General features: G+C 30.7%; 2 protein-coding genes across 6 annotated transcripts; both read right to left on the bottom strand.

The window, feature by feature from the left end:
- Positions 1-199: 199 nt before the first annotated feature.
- Positions 200-1765, bottom strand: LOC112786712 (ethylene-responsive transcription factor ERN1-like). Its single transcript, XM_025830083.3, has one exon. The coding sequence runs from the start codon at positions 1453-1455 to the stop codon at positions 313-315; it is 1143 nt and encodes a 380-aa protein (XP_025685868.1). The 5' UTR covers positions 1456-1765; the 3' UTR covers positions 200-312.
- Positions 1766-13805: 12040 nt separating this feature from the next.
- On the bottom strand, positions 13806-19187 carry LOC112782398 (uncharacterized). 5 transcript variants are annotated; one of them, XR_003192972.3, is made up of 4 exons: positions 17426-19187; positions 17265-17324; positions 15610-15856; positions 13806-14214 (listed from the first exon to the last, which is right to left on the bottom strand). XR_003192972.3 is itself a non-coding variant. In XM_025824756.3 (2 exons), the coding sequence occupies exon 1, from the start codon at positions 19046-19048 to the stop codon at positions 17441-17443; it is 1608 nt and encodes a 535-aa protein (XP_025680541.1). In that variant the 5' UTR covers positions 19049-19187; the 3' UTR covers positions 13806-14214; positions 17426-17440. The 5 variants fall into 5 exon arrangements, 2 of the variants coding, with proteins under 2 accessions (XP_025680541.1, XP_072085391.1); XR_003192974.3 differs by lacking the exon at positions 15610-15856; XR_003192970.3 differs by lacking the exon at positions 17265-17324 and having other exon boundaries at positions 13963-14214.
- Positions 19188-20276: the final 1089 nt, after the last annotated feature.

Genomic DNA, 20276 nt, shown 5'->3' with positions numbered 1-20276 from the left:
GTAAACTATTTATCACACATAGTTCAAAAGTATTTTATGATGCAATATTATGTAATGAGTAATAAATAAAAATAAAATATCGATTTAACTATTTTAATGAATTGAAAATACAATTTATATGTTAATACAAAATCTGATGTTACAACACATAAAAGTGAGCAAAATTAAAATCTTAGTTGAGTAAAGCACCCACTGTAACTCCATCAAGATTGCCATTAGTGAAATAGATATATGGAAAACCAAAGTATAAGTTACTTAAAATTAAATTATGACTATTACAAACTCATTGATCCATTTTCCTTTTCCAGCAAGTTAACAATTCAAATAGGGGAAAGATTTTGTGTAAATAGGTGAAAGATCTAGTGAGCTCCAAAACAAGAGTTCTGCATCAACAATACTTGACGACGACGACGAAGAAGAAGAAGAGGAATTCATGTCAATTGGCATTGGTTGATCAATATTTTCTTCTTCTTTGTCATCATCAATCTTCTTCTCTTGTTTGTTTTTGTTACAAGCCATTTGAAGGCTTGTCAATTGGTCAGCCATGGAAATTCCGGTTCTACCCTTTATGTTCCCTGATTCAAGTTTCAACTTCAAGCATTCAGGTATTCCATTGAAGGCATAGAGTGAAGCTGAGAACTTTCTCTCATACTTCATTCTCTTCAAGCACTCAGGTATGCCGTAGTTCTCTGCTTCCACTGCTTCATCCATCTCCTGCGCCATCTCGAACGGCGAGTAATAGCTGCTCGGCGGCGCAGAGATGTTGTCAAGAAACGCGAAATCTGCATAGCTTTGGAGGCCGAAATCCGAGCTTTCTCCTTCGCTGTCGTCGTCGCTCGCCGGCTTGTAATCCGTGCTGTTGTTGTTGTCGGCCAAGCAAGACTCAAAGCTGCTTGTGATGTAATCAATCCGTGCAGCGTTGTCGACGAATTCGGTGTTGCTTGCGCCGTAATCTTCCTCATTGAGGAGGTCATTGAATTGATCAATTGAGAATTCTGGTGAATTAGTCCCTCCGCATGCCTCCACTTGTTGAATTTCTTGATTGATAAGAACAGAATTCGAAGCAGAACAAGTGTTGTTCCTTTCCTTAAGCCTTTGAAGGAGCAGATTTGTGATCTTTGAAGACAGAGCAGGGCTTGTGGAGGATTGAGAACAAGGCCAGAAGTTTGTTCTTGTGTTGGCGCCACGAAGAAGGCACGCCGCCTCGTCATAAGCTCTGGCAGCTTCTTCTGCAGTGTCGAAGGTTCCGAGCCAGACTCTTATCTTCTGAATTGTGTCTTTAATCTCGGCCACCCATCTTCCAGACGGCCTCTGCCGGACGCCAACGTAGCGCTTCCTCGCCCTCCTCGCTCCACCAAGCACTGCAGCTTGCTTCACCATCTCCTCCCATCCCAAACTTCCCTCAATTATGTTCCCCTCTTCCACTACTTCAATGCTCTTTCTCTTCCTTGCCATTAAAAAAGTACTAAAACTTTTTCTTTTTTGGTTGTAACTTGTAGCCTCTAAAGTTGTGTTTATTTGAAAGTTTTTGAGGGAATTGAAAGTTGAAAGATTATAGAATGTTGGAAGGTACTAAAAGCTTGGTTGCTATGATTTGCAAAATGAGCTGGCTAAAGCTTTTTATATGTGGGGATTGGAATAGTGATTAGTGAGTGATCAATTAAATTAAGTTTATTTTATGGTTTTGGTGCTGACCAAGTCACAGTGATTAGATTAGTTTTCATGTATTTGTTTTCTTCTTAAGATATTGGTTTTCATATCCAAACATTTGGCGGAGTCTCAAGACTTTGTAATTGGTGAAACTAGTTTTTCTGACTTGGGCAATGGGGCAAAAATTGCACATAGATTTGTGTTAGTTAATGTGATCTTATTTGAGAACATCATGTTCCATGCCTCAACATACATAACTTAAGCTTAAGTTCATTCAAGCTTTCTATATGATACAAACTAATTATATGTGGTTGATTTTTTTTTTCCAGTCCTAATTGAAGTTATGTGCAATAAAGTATTATTTAATTTATTCCATAATATTTTAGTTAAGTTTTATTTTAGTTCCTAACGTTTAAATGATTTATTTTTATCTTTATTTTCATCATTTGATTAAAGTTAAAACTTTTTCTTTCAAAAATAGTATACTATTTTCTTTCTATTTTTTTTTTCCTACGTTCACTCCCAAATTACTAGAACCATCATCATGATCACTACAATTAATATTTTGCTGTTAATTAGAAGAAAATCATAATGGAAGAAAAAATATTTTTAGAATAAAAAATTTTAATTTTGACCAAAAAAAAATTAAAGTAAGACAAAATAAGTTTAGAATAAAAATAAAACGTTTCAAATATTAAAAACAAAATTAAGACTTTCCAAATATTAGTAACTAAAATTGATATTTTTTTTTTTTTACTTTCGTACGGTATCTCCTAACCCGACAAACTAAAGACTAATCCGTCGTGGATCGAAACTCCATTTAAAGGTTTACCGCTAGTCAATGGGTTATTACATGCATAAGGCAGGATTCAAACTCCTGACACTTGATTAAGCGGACTAATCTTTGATTAAGAGATCAAGTTACTTGTTATACCATGTGATCAATCTCATGTGTAATCTATGATCCATGATTTATTGATTTTGTAATTTTATGTTTCATGTCCTGCCCATAGTTTTTAGTTACTTGCCACTATCCACAAGGCATGAATGAGAGACAAAATGGATTCTCATGATTTATCAATAAAAACACCAAATGAAACAACTGAATAGCCAAAATCTATGTGCTACAAACTAGAATGCATTACAAGCTAAAGTTGATATCTCAATTTTGAACCATTTAATTACAATTGATCGGTAATTGTGATTATCTATACTAAATTTGTTGGTACTTTTATGGACTTTATAGTTCGATATTAATATGTATGGTTAAGAGAAAAGAATGAAGTAAAAAACAAATATTTACTGAAGATATAAATAAAATCTTGGCAATACTCTCTATCATTTTGGCTTATATAATTGAACCTTGGATTCTTTTCACATTACCAAACAAATCTTCCATGAGAGTATGTTTGGCCGCCGGAGATAATTTTACTCACTAAATTTATTTGTGAAAAATTTTACCAACTATATCCTTATAAGGATTTTGTAAATCAATATTCTAAAAGTACTCGATATTTTTTTTTTTTTTACTTTTTTATGGCAGAAACATCTAATGGTTCTCAATGAATTAGTAATTTTTTATAGGTTTAATTACTCTATTGGTCCCTATAGTTTCGCGAAATTTTCAATTAGGTCTCTATACTTTTTTTCCTTTTAATTGAGTCATTGCACTAATTTTTTTTTAATTGGGTCCCTACACTTTTTTTTTCCTTTTATTTAGGTCCTTATACCAATTCTTTTTTTTAGTTGGGTCCCTATAAAATTAAGTCAATTACTACTAACAGGGACTTAATTAAAAAAAAATTTAGTGCAAAGACCCAATTAAAAAGAAAAAAAAGTATAGAGACCTAATTGAAAATTTCATAAAACTATAAGACTAACAGAGTAATTAAACCTTTTTTATATTATTTCTTCACTCAAAATTTATTATTTTAAAAAGTTTCAATTAATGTTATTAGAATAGTGGTAACAAAACACCCAAGTTAAAAGATATTTGATAACCATTGTAGGATTAGAATTTTAACATTTTAACAGAATGTCTTAGATTTAAAATTTAGGAATAATAAAAAAAATAATAAATGTTACATGTATACCTAAATAGCAGCCGACATTGACTATTTATTATTAAAATATAGAAAATGAGTATATATTTACACTAATATACATTAAAAGAATAGAGAATATTCTTCATATTTGAGTATAAGTGTTTGAAATTAAATATACATGAAGTATTTTTGTAAAAAAGAAATTACTGAAAAATCTAATATAAGTCTCTTTAAATCAAGAATATAATTTTGAGTGAAAATCGTTTTATACGTACATCTAATCATATAACATTACTTTAGTAAAAATAACTACCTTATATATTGATCACGATTATTCAATATAACGATTGTGATTACATGACTATATAAAACGTTTTACATTGTCAGTGTATCAAAATTAAACTCTTAAATTAAACCAAACCAGTAAAATTTATAATATTATCTTATTAATAATAGATAGAAATAAAATAAGTCTCTTTCAAGCCCATCAACAAGGTATTGCATTCTCATCTAATTAACCATATATTACACAAAATGGTAACTAATATTTTGTGTTCGTCTTTGATGATGTAGTTCAAGAAAAACGATTCCTTCAATGCTTCCCACCACCCACCATGAACAACATGCCAAGTCCAACCTAATTAAAAAATTAATTAAATATTATTTTCTTCAAAAACTTTTTGTTATGTCGTCATCAACCTTTGATTGATCAATAATTTATGTTATCGTATGGTATCCTTATTGTACAAACTATTTATGGGATTTTCGTCATAAGATTGTGACATTTCTGGCCCAACTTAAGAATCGTTTCATTGTGAATTATTGTTGTCGCTCTTCATAAATACATTAAAAAAAATAAATTATTAAAATGAATATATACCTCATTTCAATTGCAATCTTTAATTTATACATATAATAATCCTGTATTTTCCTTGTGCAAAAAATGGACTAAATTATTTAAACCCATTTAACACTACGGAAAGAAATGATATATATTCATGAAAATTGAACAAATTTCTTTACATTTGGGTTCATTTCATTTGCTTTGACTTTCTTGGAATAAATGTTGCCTGAATAAAAACAAAGGAGAAAGGTTAAAGTTAAAAAAAAAAAAGCCTATATATTCCCAAAAAGAAACAAAGAAAAATTAGTAATATTAATGTAATAACTAATAACATAAAGGGGAATGATGTGACCTATTCATAATAAGAAGAAAATAATCATACAAGCATTGTTACTTGAAAATAGACGCAAACCAATTATTTGTTTTTAAAATAAATAAATAAATAAATAAATGTTACAATGACCTGCAGATAAGACAAATTTGGCCTTTAAGCTGTTTGCATTAATTTTATGATGACATCGATATTAACTAACTAACACCACTGCCACCAATTATTGTTTATTTGGGGCAGCCTCCTTTTTATTTTTAATTTTTCTTACATATATGTATAATTAATTATGCAGTTCTTAAGTCTTAATCACTCGGTCAAACTATAATATTTAAATTCATTATATAAATATTGACAGGAATTTCTTATGAACAATTTCTTAGGAATATTAGCATGTCACGTCAACATAGTATTAACAGGAATATTTGAGAGACTAACATAAATTACGAGATAAAAATTCAAGATTTAAATTAAGATAATTAAAATTTTAAAGATCTATTTAAATTTTGAGACAAATTTTAAGATCAATTTAAATATTAATTTCAATTTTTGAATTTTTTTTAATATATTATTTGAGAATAGTGGCATTTGAAGTAATAATGAAAGAAAAGTTTTAACCTTGTGTAACTAATTAAAAACAAAAGGGTATTTTATCTAAAAAATAACCACTTTCTAAACATGTCTATTGGTTTTGGAAAATTCAAAATATAACTAAATATAGTTATATTTAATTTAATTACATATGACAATGTGAATGTAAATTAAATTTTTAATTTGTATATATAAAATCATTTATTTAAGTATTATCATATCAGCAAAAATAATTATTTTTTTACCAATTATTTAACCGATAATCTATCATGATGGATTAAATTAGATAACATAATACAAAACTTATACTATTCTTTCTCTCTCTCCTTTTCCTAATAACAATTGATTTTCCTGTTTTTGTGAAAATATAGTCTCAGCGAAAAATTGAAATTGTTAAAGTATAGCAATCAAAATGAAAGTCAAAGGAAGAAACAAACATTATTTAAGAAATGAAAGCAATTGCATATAGTTGGAAAGTCTACTACAAATAAATTTGCCAATGAAAAAAGAATAAAAGAGACATAGTCCTTCACATACTGACAAATTTTGCCTTTAAGCTGTTTATTTATTTAATTTTATTTAATCAAACATCCCTTAGATATAAATTAAAAATAGATTTAATTATCCGGTTAATTTTTATAATTTTATTAAATTTTTAATTAAATCTTTATATATTTTTTAATTTTTATATTATTTTTATAATAATATTAGATTGACAAAAAAAAATTAGAATTTGTCTTATTTAATATTTATTAATTTTATTATAATAATTAATAAATATTAAATAAGATAAATTCTGATTATTTTTGGTTAATTTTTTTTTGTTATCAAATATTTTTGCTATTTTTAATTTTATAATTAAGTCTTTTTATGTCAAATTCGTTAAAATTAATAGAATATTTCTCCAAAAATATATACAGTTAAAGATCTAATTAGATTTTTAATTATGAATATCTTTGATTTACAAAAAAATAATCAATTAAGTCTAATTTTTTTTTACTAAAAAATATCTAATTATAAAATTAAAAATAATGTAAGAAAAAAATATAAAGAACTAATTATAAATTTGATAAAAATATCAAATTCTACGTGGTTAATGAGTTGCTGACTTGCTGCGTCTATAAGACGAGATTTAAACCCTTGACACTTACTTAAGTAGACTAGTGAGCTAACTAGACCAACCCAAATTAACTCTAGTACTATTATATCATATATACTATTTTTTTAATCTGTATTTTTTATTTGATCTCAAGCCTCAATCACCAAAAAGTATAATCATCAGCGTGATGTAAGTAAGAAATAAATGAAGGCATAAGTGCATAACCCCTCCATTAATTAATATCAGAAATCAGCAGTTCCCCACAACTTAGCTTTCATGTATTTCATATATTCTTAATTAAAAGCAAAAATGAATTGTCATAAATAATAATTAAATAATTATATGTTACCATGTTTAATTTTTCTTGGCATTATTGATGGCAAATTAATTAAGAGGTATTACACTTTAATACAATATCATGATATAATTCCTAAATTTGTAGGTTTTTATCTCATGAGATGTAGAAGACTAAAATTAAAGATATAAAACATTGAATTTGTAAAATAATTAAAAAACATCTGTCGATAGATGAGAACAAAATATTTTAAATATTAACTGATTAATTCAACAAATATATATAACACATACGATGACATTAGAATATTTTATTTTCGCTGACAAGTTCTTTACAAATATTTGTTTCTAGAGATTCAGTTATAAACACTTTATACAAAAAATTTAAGAATTGTAGATTGATTTTACTAGCTAAGAAATATGTTTTATTATAAACATTTTGATATAATCATGTTATATTGAATGTATTTAATGCAAATGCTTAAAAAAGAAGTGTACTTCATTATTAATAACAGTGACTATTGCTCATTTTATTTGTGCTTTTGAAATTACTACAGTGAACATTTATTTTTTTAAAAATATAACTTTTTGCATATAATCAACCTAGTTAATAATAAACTAATAAAAAACATAAAATAATATCATAACATAATTTAAATTATAAAATCGTTTGTACTTTAATAGAAATTACCAAAATCGATTAACATATTTAAAATTATAATATCAAAATATTTTAAAAGTAGTTTCTAAACTAACCTATAATGATAACATACATGGTTCCAAAAAAAAAAAAAAAACACAATATATATAGTGTAAAGACTTTTAATTTACACTTCAATATCCCATCATGTTAATTACTTTCATATATTCAAGTTGTGATTATATTGTTTACCATGACACACATATAAAACAAAATTACACTTTACACATTTAAAAAAAAAAAAATTAAACCCAACATCACTCTCCATTAATAAGCATGCATGTATATATATATATATATATATATATATAATTTTATTATGCATTTATTCAAATGAATTTGGTCATTTGGCATAGCTTCCCCCCTATTATTGTGCCAAGTGGAAGGCTTTTATGAAATAACTTGTCTCCATTTTACTTGAATTCAACCATGAATGATTCTACTACTCAAAAAATGACTTAGGTTTGACCGTTTTAGAACTTGACCAATTCCATTTTTCATATAGTTTTATTAATTAGGGTTGAAATAAACCTGTAGAAATACAGAAGTTTTATTTTATTGATGGTATATTATTTTTACTAAAAAAACAAAAAGAAGACATGCAGATACATACAAATTAGGCCTTTATGTTATTTGTTAAGAGTTCTCTTACATCAACTCTGATTATCATTTTCAAGCTAAGTCTTAGGTGTTATTATTTTTCATATCTAATTAAATATATATTGAAATTTATGTGACAGTAAAAATCCTTTCGAATTATAGTTTAAATGGCATAATTTCTTCGTACCCACTTAAAGATCGCGGATTCAAGTTTCACTCCTAATTAAAAAAAAAAAGTCTCCTTTTGCTCACTAAAAAAAAAGAAAAAAAAAACTTTGAATGGGTATACAATTATATTACAGGTTTGATGTTGGTCATTTTGGTGTTGTTGCATTGGGATACATTTTGGTTGGTGGTGGTCACTCGGTGAGTCGAGGTATATATATATATATATAATAAAAAAGATATTTTTATATGAAAAATGAAAGGATTTAATTATAGATATTAGATTTAAATAAGTAGTTAGAATTAGACTACAAAAATTAAAATGAAATTATGTGTAATTAATGTGTTTAAAATTAAAGAGAGAATATAATTTATATCCTTGAAATTAGAGAAAAAGAAAATAATTAATTTTAAAATATATTTATAACTTTAAATATTTTTAATTATATTATTTAAAATATAATTCAATATATGAGTTATGAAATAAAATCATTTTATTTGTTAATAAAATAAGTTGATTGATCCATAAATAAATAATATATAAATAAATATTATAAGTAAATATAATTTTATTGCATGATTGAATTTTTATTTAATAAAAATAAAATAAAATGAGAACTTTTTTCATCCATTAAAATTATTTTCATTGACTATGCGTAGAGTAATCAATAAAAATAAGAAACAAATATTTTTTTTAATTATATTTTAAATAATATAATTTAAAATATATATTTATGAAATTATCTGATTTTCTTGTATTTATTTTTATAAAATGATTGCTGGATTAGTTTTAAATTTTTAAAAATTTGGTTATCATGAGTATATTTGATATAAAATGAAAATTTTAGAGACAAATTTAAAATAAAATAAAATTTAAAAATATTTTTAAAATTTTTGACAAATTTTAGGAACAAAAAATATTTGTCAAGGATTCACTTTAGTGTAGGTTCATTCTAGAGTTTTATAGTAGGATAAGCTACTAAAAATACAGTTGAATAATTTTATCGCTGACAAAAATGCATTCAAATTTTGTTATCGACAAAAATGCCCTCAAATAATTTAAAAAACGCGACAAAAATATCCAATATTAAATATGTATTTCTCAAAAAATACTTTAGAGATTGAATTTTGATGCGATTTTTTGCAGGCATGATTAGAAAAATGAGATATTATTATTCTTAAAATTTTGTGATTTTTTGTGATTTTTTAAAAATATTATTGGTTTTTGACAAAAAATCACAAAAAAAATATATATACTTAACGAAAAATTACTAAATTTTTAGGATAAAAATATTTTTTAATCATAGTTGCAAAAAACCGCATCAAAATTCAATTTCTAAAATATTTTTTGAAAATACATATTTAATGTTGGACATTTTTGTCGTATTTTTATCGATAACAAAATTTGAATATATTTTCATCAGTGACAAAATTATTTGAGTGCATTTTTGGTGGGTTTTCCTTTATAGTATGTACATAGTAAATGCTAAGATGGCTATTAATTCTGGAATTATAGTAATTATAAAATTTTGACAACACTTTAACAATATAGTTAAAATTAAAATTAAACTTTTTATTAATAATTGTAATCTGATCCCATTTTAATTTTTTGTTTTTAGTTTTAAATTTAATAAGTATTGTCAAATAATAAAAAAATATGACCTTAAATTAATACATAAATTTTATGAAACCAAAACAATTTTTTTTTAAAACAAAATTGAAAAAAGAAACGTGTTGAAAGAGAAAAGAAGAAGAAAACAGAGAAAAAAAAAAAAGAAAAAACCAAGAAGAAGAAGAAGTAAAAGAGAAACAAATATATATATATATATATATAAACACTAAGCTGAGGTATTAATGCAAGAGTTATTAGCAAAAATTAAAGTTTTATTTTTTTATATTTTAGATTAAACGATGTTAATGTAAATATATTTACCTGCAATTTATGTATCTACCAAATTTCACACTTTTGTGCAACTTTTTCTTGCAAAGATATAAATATGAGACTTTTTTTTTCCCTTGAGAATTTCTTGAATGATAAAAGCATATTTAATTTTCTATTGAAAAACTCTACACAAAATATGTTTTACTTTATATGAATTATAAAAAATAAAAGTTAGACTTAGAAAAAAAAATAAGAAAGTTCAAGTTGTAAATGAATCGGCATTGCAAGAATTTAGTATGATAATTTTTGACACACCAATAATTTTACAATGATGAATTAAAGACAATAGAAGAAAATGGAATAAAAAGTAATCTAAGAAGAAAGAATATAAAGGTCAATAGAAGAAACAAAAAGATATAAATAAAATGAAGCAAATGGTAACACCAAAGAAAGAGACAGAGAACTTCAAATACTTACAAATTTTGCCTTTTGGCAGTTTATTTAATATCTATGATCATCCTTAGATATTAACTACCTCAAAGAAAACGACTTTTTCTGTTTATCTTCTTAAAATATTGATTAGAAGCTTGATCACCAAACAAGCTAAGCATCATGATAATAAATTAGTCAGTGGCATATATTTAAGGTTTTTCTCAAGGCTCTGATGCTGCCATTTTTTATTTTATCTTTTAGAATCAATTTCCAGCATAATGGAATATACTTCATCTAGCTTTGCAAAGAATGACTAATAATTAATTAGTTGGTTATTAGGATGAGAAAAAAATTCATAAAAAAAATAATGTATATACAAAAACTCAATCTACTATACCTGTGTATAAATATATTTATTATTTTATATATTTTTAAGGACAATTTACATAAATAAAATGATTGAAGGAAACATTACGCAAATACAACATTGACAAACTCCAAACGCAAATACAATAAATGCAATTGTATGTAATCCGCTACAGGAATCCTGTAGCGAAACCCAGATGCACGTAATCTGCTATACTCTCTCGCGAATTACGTTGAGAACATGCATAACATAAACCGTTACATCCTGTAGCGATTTATGACCAAATTTTGTGAAAACATAATCTGCTACACACTGTAGCGGATTATGAGGATGGTGGCTTATTATATAAACCTGTGTAATAGTAACAACCAATGTAGCAAAATAAACGAATTGATACAAAATGTAATGGTCATTTGCAAAAATACATTATTGTAAAAGCTAACTTTTAAAAACTAGTTTTTTAAAAGTTGTAGGCATATGTATTTGATAAATTAAATTAAAAATAATTTTTAATAAACACAAATAACAATAAATGCGTTTAATAAAATAACTTTTAAAATTTAAAAATATTACAATAAAGATTAGGTGTTTTTAAATTTAAAATTTAAAATATTATAATAGTTTTTAAAATGTAGATATTAATTAATATATAAGGCTATTAGTCTATATTAACTTTAAAAATATGTAATAATTTTATTTATTAAGTTTGATTTTTTTTTTAAAGAACCAAAGAATATCTTATCTCTGTAATAAGTAGGGGTGATGACATTTAGCAGGATTTTTAATGCTGCAACATTTACACATGAATAGGCATAAAGTAAATTTTTTTTTAAAGAAATGAGCTCAACACAACTAAGTGGAGCAACAAAGAGAAAAAATAATTAATAAAAAAACAGAAAAATAAAGAAACAAAAACAAAAATAAATCCAAGATTATTTTCGATGTTGTCATCAACAACCATTAGGATTAACTCTATTCTACTAGTAGTAGCTCGTACGAGACCTATTAATATATCCTAAGATTAATATATCTAAAATTTATATATTTTTTAATTAATTAACAAAGTATAAAAGAAACGTAAAAAAAAAGTGAAAAAAAAAATATAATGGAGTACAATTGAATACTTATAAATTTAAATATGTCAAGTTATTTTTTTTAATTTGAATAGATAAAAAATCATATACAAGTGAAAAACATATCATTGTTGGTAATAAAAAATACTGAAACATAAAAGAGAAAATTTAAAAAATTAAAATATAGAAATCATGAAAATTTTGAGTATGTAAAATTATATTGGTCGTACGATTTATTACAAATGACGATTACATTTTGTACCAATTCGTTCGTTTTGCTACATTGATTGTTACTATTACACAAGTTTATATAATAAGCTACTCTTCTCATAATCCGCTACAAGGTGTAGCGGATTATGTTTTCACAAAATTGGTCATAAACTGCTACAGGATCTAGCAGTTTATGTTATGTATGCTCTCAACCAAAGGATATAGCGGATTACGTGTATCTGGATTCCACTACAGAATGTAGCGGATTACATACAATTGCATTTGTTGCATTTGCGTCTAGAATTTGTCAATATTATATTTGCATAACGTTTTCCTTCAATAATTTTATTTATGTAAATTACCATATTTTTAATATATATTTTATATTTTAATATATATTATATACAAATAACTAATTTAATACTTAAAATATCAAAAGTCTTACATGAAAGGTAATAATTGGGAATATATCTTCTCATCTGTTTTATATGATTTCATCATAAATAAATTTCTAACTATTCATATAAATATAAAAAGCGAGACTCCGATAAATAAAAGTTAAAATGCTTCCAATGCCCTTTTGCCATGTGGAAGGCCTTTAAGAATTCTATTGTCTCTATCTCACTTGGGAGTTTATATTGTGTACGAAATCGGCTCTAGAAGACTAAAATATTTTCATCTTTCAAGTATTTAAGTTTCTTACGAAATCGGCTCAAGAATACATAACTTATTTCAACTTGAGCGATTCACCTATTTCATGTCTCAAGTTTAGATTAATGCCAACAAAGTTTCACTGTCTACTTTACGTTATGTTATTGAATTTAATTTTAATGGACTGATAGATTAAAACATTTTATACGATATATTTAATTATATTTATTTTTTTAAATAATTATTTATGTAATAAAATAATTATTTTTACTGATATGAAGTTATTTAATTGAATATATATATAAAATTACTTTATATTGATAATATATTAAAATTAAATTTTATATTATTATATATAATTCTATATAAAATATTTATAAGTCATTGGAAGTGATATTAAATAATCAAATGATCAATACTATTTGAGAAATTAGATGCTAGATTTAGCCATTGCTTTTGTATCTTATTTAGTTTACGACTCTAGAATATCCTTGCAATCCCCGGAACCACAAATAAAACTTAACTTTTACTTAAAACTTTTAGATTTTAGCAATATTGTATTTTAGAAGTGAATAGTATTACTCCCAAATCTCAATTTAATAAAATCTCTTTGTAGATGTACTTCCTTTTTTATTTGGTGATTTTTTGTAGATGTACTTTATCTTGCAAAATAACATCTCTAAATCAGGAGTAATATTATCAATTTAAGAATGACAATATGCACTCCTTATATTTTCAAAGGTTTTAGAAATCACAATTCATGGTAATAAATACCAAAAAAAAAAAAAAATCATGGCAATAATCCTTCTGTTATGTATTGTTTCCAAACAGTAACTAATGTAGTAATGTGCAAGCATCTACAACAAAGAATCAATTTGGTTTGGCAATATAAGCTACCATCTTATTAGGTTGAAATACTTTGGTTAACAAATCTCACTCTCAAATGCTACTTTAACATTTTCACAAGTTTTCTTATACCATGTTTTCATTACAAAGTTAATTAGTCATGTCATTCTTTTCAATGTAACATCTGACAATCAAGGGTAGGTAATAATTACTCATCAAAATTTTTCCATACCCATTACAAGCATTTCTCAATCCTGCCAATTTCAAAGAAAACAACAGACATGCCACTCACCAAGGTCCAACAACTCGAAACTCAGCAAAATCATGAATTTGATGATACACTGGTATTCTGGTAGTACCCGGATGCAGCTTTGCTGTTGCAACTGATGGTATGGAAAGAGAGTAGTGACCTTAGTTAAACATGTTATGCTCATTCGCTGCAGAAGAAGATGAAATTCATAAGAACACAAAAGGCGAAGCAGTGCTGAAGGACAATAACTCGGTTTAAAAGCAGAAGCTGCGAGAAATTGCTTTCCTAAGCATAAGGAAACACTGCGTATATTTTGCGAGTAAATCCCCAACTCGGTTTATAGCAATTTGTGTGTTGATCAATCTCGTCAATCACCACTTTTTAGTACACTTGAGATTTCTAACTACGGAAACCACGGGACCGATGATCCTTCAGAATTTAAAATGACAAATTTGACATTCCGAGTGACAAATTAGTTGTCCCCTACAAAATCACAGACACACATAGGAGACATTATATGTTTTTTTTTTCAATAGTGGGAGAAGAGATTACCAACGCAAAGTTTGTCGGGACCAAGTTGGGAGTTTACTCATTTTTACATTCATGGTATACTGCAAAAGCTACTCACAGATTGTCAGGATAACCACAATATCGATGAAGCCAAAACAACTACAAGGAGGTGACACCTAAATGACAAACCAAGTCAATTATCCAGAAATCTATGATATACAATGAAACAACATATTTAAAGAGCACTAGTTGTCTAGTGCAAACAATTAAAGCCACTAGTCTCATTCAAAAGGCAGCAATGCACAAGCATCCCACGTCAACACAGGGTCCGGACAAAGGCCGCACTCAAAGGGTGTAATGTACGCAATCTAATCTGATATTTACATCAGTGACTGTTTCCACAGCTTGAACCCGTGACATTAAGGTCACACAGACAATTCAACCGTTGCTCCAAGGCTTCCCTTCACTAGTCTCATTCAAAAGTTAAAAATAAATTCCCTATCAACATCATTAAACTATAGGCGAGATAACATAATCTTCCCATGTGCTGACTTTCCATCTGCATCAATGCCTAGAACTAACTGGGACCTTGGGACTGCAATTTTAATTGTTAGTTCTCGGTACCTTTGTCGTCAATCAACTACTGTTTTCTAATCTAGGCCAAAAACCGATGGCAACCAAGATTTGCTGAGTACTACTACAACACTTCACAAGTCAATTCAATGACAATCATGTAAAAATGTAATGCTTATCAGTAATCTTGCTTCTAACAAAAAAAGAAAGAAAAAAACTGCCGAACAAGAAAGTTTGCTAAAACTATTTACTAATTAAGTGGCATAATACGATAGAGTAATTTAAATTGTTGAAAACATGAATGATATCTATCATGCCACACAAATATGCCACATATACAGCAACTATTCCTGGCAAGATATTTTCAGGACATGTAGAATCACCCCCAATTACCTCTTAAACTTAACTAGATGATGCATAATTATGATAACATATGTTCATGCAACTATAACAATAAAAGACCATAAAAATCAACATTGATTATTGGGCATTAACTTACCACTGAGGGATAGTATTTTAACATAAGGAACAAGAACCATTTCTAGCAATATTCACTGAACGTGAGAATCGAAAGAGGAAGGGGACGCAGAAACGGAATAGTCGATGCATATGACAGATGAAGCATTTTCAGCCAAAACATCCCAATGGCTATTACATGCCTCAATACCAATAAAAAGAATTGTGTTGCACACTGAGAGCCAAAATTCTCCTTCATTCTTGTACTTCGGCACATAAACTTTTGGCAGCTGTCACCAAAATATATTTAAGGACACGTTAAGATTTCGAAAAAAGTATAAACAGAAATAAGTAATATTAACTATTTGTTTCAACTTTCAAGACACATTTCGAAGGTTCATCTGTATTATGCCATTGTACTGAGATTATGGCGAGCTCATTCAGTTTGATCAATAAATCAATGGAGAAGTATCATTGCTGGATGTGTTTATATAATTTATTAGACTATAGGGACCTCTCTTGTGGCACTTTAATATTTGCACATACACACTTTAGTTTTGATTGTTACATCAACCTACTGCATGTGCAAACAATTCTCATATTCTCAGTTACGTTTGTACAAAATACTCACTACCCTTCCCCTTACCACCCATCACCATCACACCCACTGCCTCCCAACCCACCACTAGCACCAGCAGAAAAACCCACCCGATCAGCTGTTCCACAACACCGCTACCCCCGGCGGCTGGTCGCCCCCACCAACAGCAACCGAAAACAACAGAGAGTATGTAGAAATAGCATTTAACAACCGAATGTAACTAAAAACTTCACTACTGCTGCCACAACCACCTTCATACCACTGAAATTGTCAAACCCTGTGCTACTCTCCATGGTGCCAAACCCCTCCTGCCCTTCAACATCCTCACTGCTTATGACCTCCAGTCTAGCCACTACCTATTAGACCGTTCTCCCAGCAACAATACCGTCACAATGCTTGCATTAAGAATGCCACAAGGGACAATATAGAGGAAAAGCTTTTATCTCAAACTCTTACTTCCTAGATCCTTGCGATGCCGGAGGAGGAGGAGGAGAGATGATTTTTTTTTGTTGGGTGAGAGGGGGGGGGAGGAGGAGGAGGGGGAGAATATGATGAGGGAAAAATCAGGGAGCCATTTGGGTGGGGGTGGAATAGGGATTTGGAAGAAAAAACCATGACTTTTAATAAGGGTAAAATAGACATTTTACAACTATTTAAATCTACAACGGATGTTTATTATGATGAACTAATGACATCTAAAAATTCAGGAGAAAACCTTAAGTTGCCCAATATATTTAGTCAAGAAAATGCCTATTAAACAATACCACTGTTTTGGTCCTGAGTTTAAAGAGTCCAATGGAGAAGAATGTTCAAGAAAATGCATATCATTATTATACCATAACCAAATGCATAAATAACACCAGCAGTAGCAGTTAAAAACCAGAGGAAAACTTGGAATTGTGTAATCCAAATGACTCACCAAAAAAAAAAAATTAAACAGGCCGATATAAAACTAAGAAGAATTTAAAGTTAACATGCAGTAACCGCTCTCTACAAAGTCCATTCTCTCCAACAAGCAATCAGAGGCATCAAAAGAAACTCATTTCAATAGTAGTAGTAACATACTAAGCAAAATTGCAATTGTGACATATATAACCTACCAATAAAGGAATTCCATACAAATTCACTAGAAGGATAAACATTGTCCTCATTCTCCAAGTCTACACATACCAACAAATGGTGAAAAAACATGGAGCTAGCACAATCAAAATATAGTCTAAAAGTGCAACAAACTACAAGATAAAGAGTAAAACTAGCTGACCATGCATGAAAGAAATCAAGCATCAGCACCATCCGAGGTTTTTGCAGCGAAAGGGTCATGAGTTGGGCCAACATCCTGCCCAATGTGGCGCTGCACGAGCCGCTGCAGATCAGCCATAACCTTGTGCTCCCTCTTGGCCTTCTCCTCGTAGTTAAACATAGCCAAAGCACGCTTGTCCTCGGCACTATAAACCTGGTTTTCCTTCCTAATACGAATGGCATTCATCCTCTGATGCCTGCTACCACTCATCACATAACCAAGGGTCTCAAACTTCTGAATCTCCTCTGCAGAAAGACCCACTTCACCTCTTCGTGGGATACGCTTCCCTTGCTGAACATACTGTGCAATTGCATCACCTTCACCGGGCCTAAGGGCTCCCCCATAACTTATATGACCCTCTGCCCTTGGCAAAGGCATTGGCCCTACAGCGGGTTCATTATCTAAAGCCGGTTTCTTCTGAGATTCAAATAGTTCCTTCAATTTCAAAGCCTCGGGATCCACCTCTGTTTTCATCACCTCTTCAACTACTGCTTTGTTTTTTGCATCACCAAAACCCTTTTCCTCTTCTGATTCAGAAACCTCTTTTTCTGATTCAGATTTTCTACTTCTTCGTTTTCTTCTTTCTCTTCTGCTTCTCTTCGACCGCGAAGAATGCTTCCTCTTTCTCCTTCCGCTGTCGTCAGAATCAGAAGCAGAATCATGGCTTTCGCTCTCTTCACTCTCATCAGAATCACTATACCTTCTCTTCTTTCTGTTCCCTCTGGTCTTACCACTCTTCCTCTTACCCCTCCTACTTTTGCGCTCCTCTTCTTCAGCATCACTTCCCTCTGATTCACTATCATTATTAGACTCTCTCCTTCTCCTATGCTTCGATTTTGAACTTCTTTTTCTCTTCCTCCTTGAAATTGAATCGTCTGATTCAGATTCACTATCCTCTGAATCGGATTCATTTTCCTCGGATTCACTATCGCTATTCGATCTTCTCCTGCGTTTCAAACCAGAAACCCTCCTCCTCTTTTTCCTCGAACGCGAGTCATCTGATTCAGCTTCCGACTCGGAAAATTTCTCCGATTTTGGTTCAGATTTGGATTTTTCGCTAGGTTTAACCTCCTTGTCGCTCGAATCGCCTTTTTCAACACCAAATTTCACAGTGATCTCTTCAGCTCTTTCTTCCTCCGATTCTTGTTCGTTCTCGCGCCTAGGAGGGCTCGGCGTGACGTTCCAGATGCAATGCTTCAGCGACTTTCGCATCTTCTGCCTCTTCAGCCTCCGGTACTCCTCGAAGCTCAATCCTTTCAGCTCCTCGTCAGAATCAGAATCCGGGCGGCGGTCACGGTCTAGGTACGAGCCGCCGCTACGACGGCCGAATTTCTTCGGTAGGACGTCGCCGTTAGGAAGTCCGTCGTTGTAGGCGGTAGGCCTAGGGCTTCTACGCTCAGGTGAAGTTGATCGGCGGCGATCACGGCGGCGGTCCCGGTTGCGGTCGTAAGAGTCATAGCTAGGGCTTCGGCGGCGGCGGCTGCGGCGGTAACCGTCGGAGTGGTCGGAATCAGGAGTGGTGCGGCGATGGTCGAATCGGCGTCGTTCATTAGGGACTTCGATTGTGGAAGATGGTCTTCCCATTGCGGTTGGAATGAGTTTGGCGGTGGGGTTTCACTTCAACATAAATAATTTAATATCGCCTTTCTTCCTGGGAGAGGATAAATATTGCTGCAGTTTTTTTTTTTTTTTTGGTTGAGAGTTATCTCTTCTTTTACTATTATCACTCAATTTTATCATATTAATGTTTTATTAATAAATAATAATAAATTTTAGAAAAAAGGACAAATAAGTCCCTACTTTTTTCTGCAGATATTTTCGTCTTTAAGAAACGAAAAATACATTCATGTCCTTGACCCCTCCAAAATGTAGACAAATTTATCCCTCCGTTGGACCCGACAAAAAACTCTGACGTGGCAAACATGGTGCTGACCTGCCCGTTACTGGATGACACGTGGCCTGTAACTTTTGAAAAGAAGACATATTAGTCCCCACGCACTAAAACGACGTCGTTTCACCTTCTTTAATCCCCTTGTGCATTACCCATAAACCCCCTTCTTTCTTGTGTCTCCCACGACTCCCACCGACCATGGAGCACGTCGGCCGCCGCGATTTTCACCGTCCGTTGATTGCCCCATGCGCACCCTCCACTACCACCGTGTCCCATTGCTCTATTCTAGTCTCATCGTCGCGCTCCTAGGGAAAGACCGCCGCCGTCAGTAGTGGTGGCTTGGAAACAATCGAAGAAGCACGACAAAACCAACCTCCGCAAAGATCGCCGTCGAAACTCACCGCTGCCTCCACATGACCGTTCGGTGCTCCTCGCGTCGTGACAACGCCGCCGCGAAGCACACCCGTGGAACCACTCACGACGCCGTCCTCACCGCTCTGGATCCAGCCGCCTCCATCATGCACGGTGTCCTCTCCTTCCTCTTTTGCGACGGCGCCGACCTCGGCGCCACTGCCTTTATGTAGAACTGCAGCTTCGTCAGCGCTGTTTACTGTCGCCCGGCCAACGCCCGCCTTTGTAAACGAGTATGGTGGCTTTGGCGGTGGGAGATTCAACCCCTCCACTGCTGCTCCGCCGCCCTGGACGGCAACTTATTCCTCGGCCAGAATTGTTTCCTCCAAATGCGTCAAATGTAGATCCAGGTGTTCTTCGAATTTTGCATATGCAATTTCTGGTAAGTTGCTGTTCTATTTGAGAGCGTAGCAATTTTTCTAGAATTATGAGGAGTTCTTACATGTTCTTCATAAATTGCACAATTTGGACTTGTTGAATTGTGAACTGAGTCTGTGAAATTGAATTTGT

Source organism: Arachis hypogaea, chromosome 20 (assembly GCF_003086295.3).
Source record: "Arachis hypogaea cultivar Tifrunner chromosome 20, arahy.Tifrunner.gnm2.J5K5, whole genome shotgun sequence".
In the NCBI taxonomy this organism is placed as follows: Eukaryota; Viridiplantae; Streptophyta; class Magnoliopsida; order Fabales; family Fabaceae; genus Arachis; species Arachis hypogaea.
This window is presented reverse-complemented; position numbering and strand designations above follow the sequence as displayed.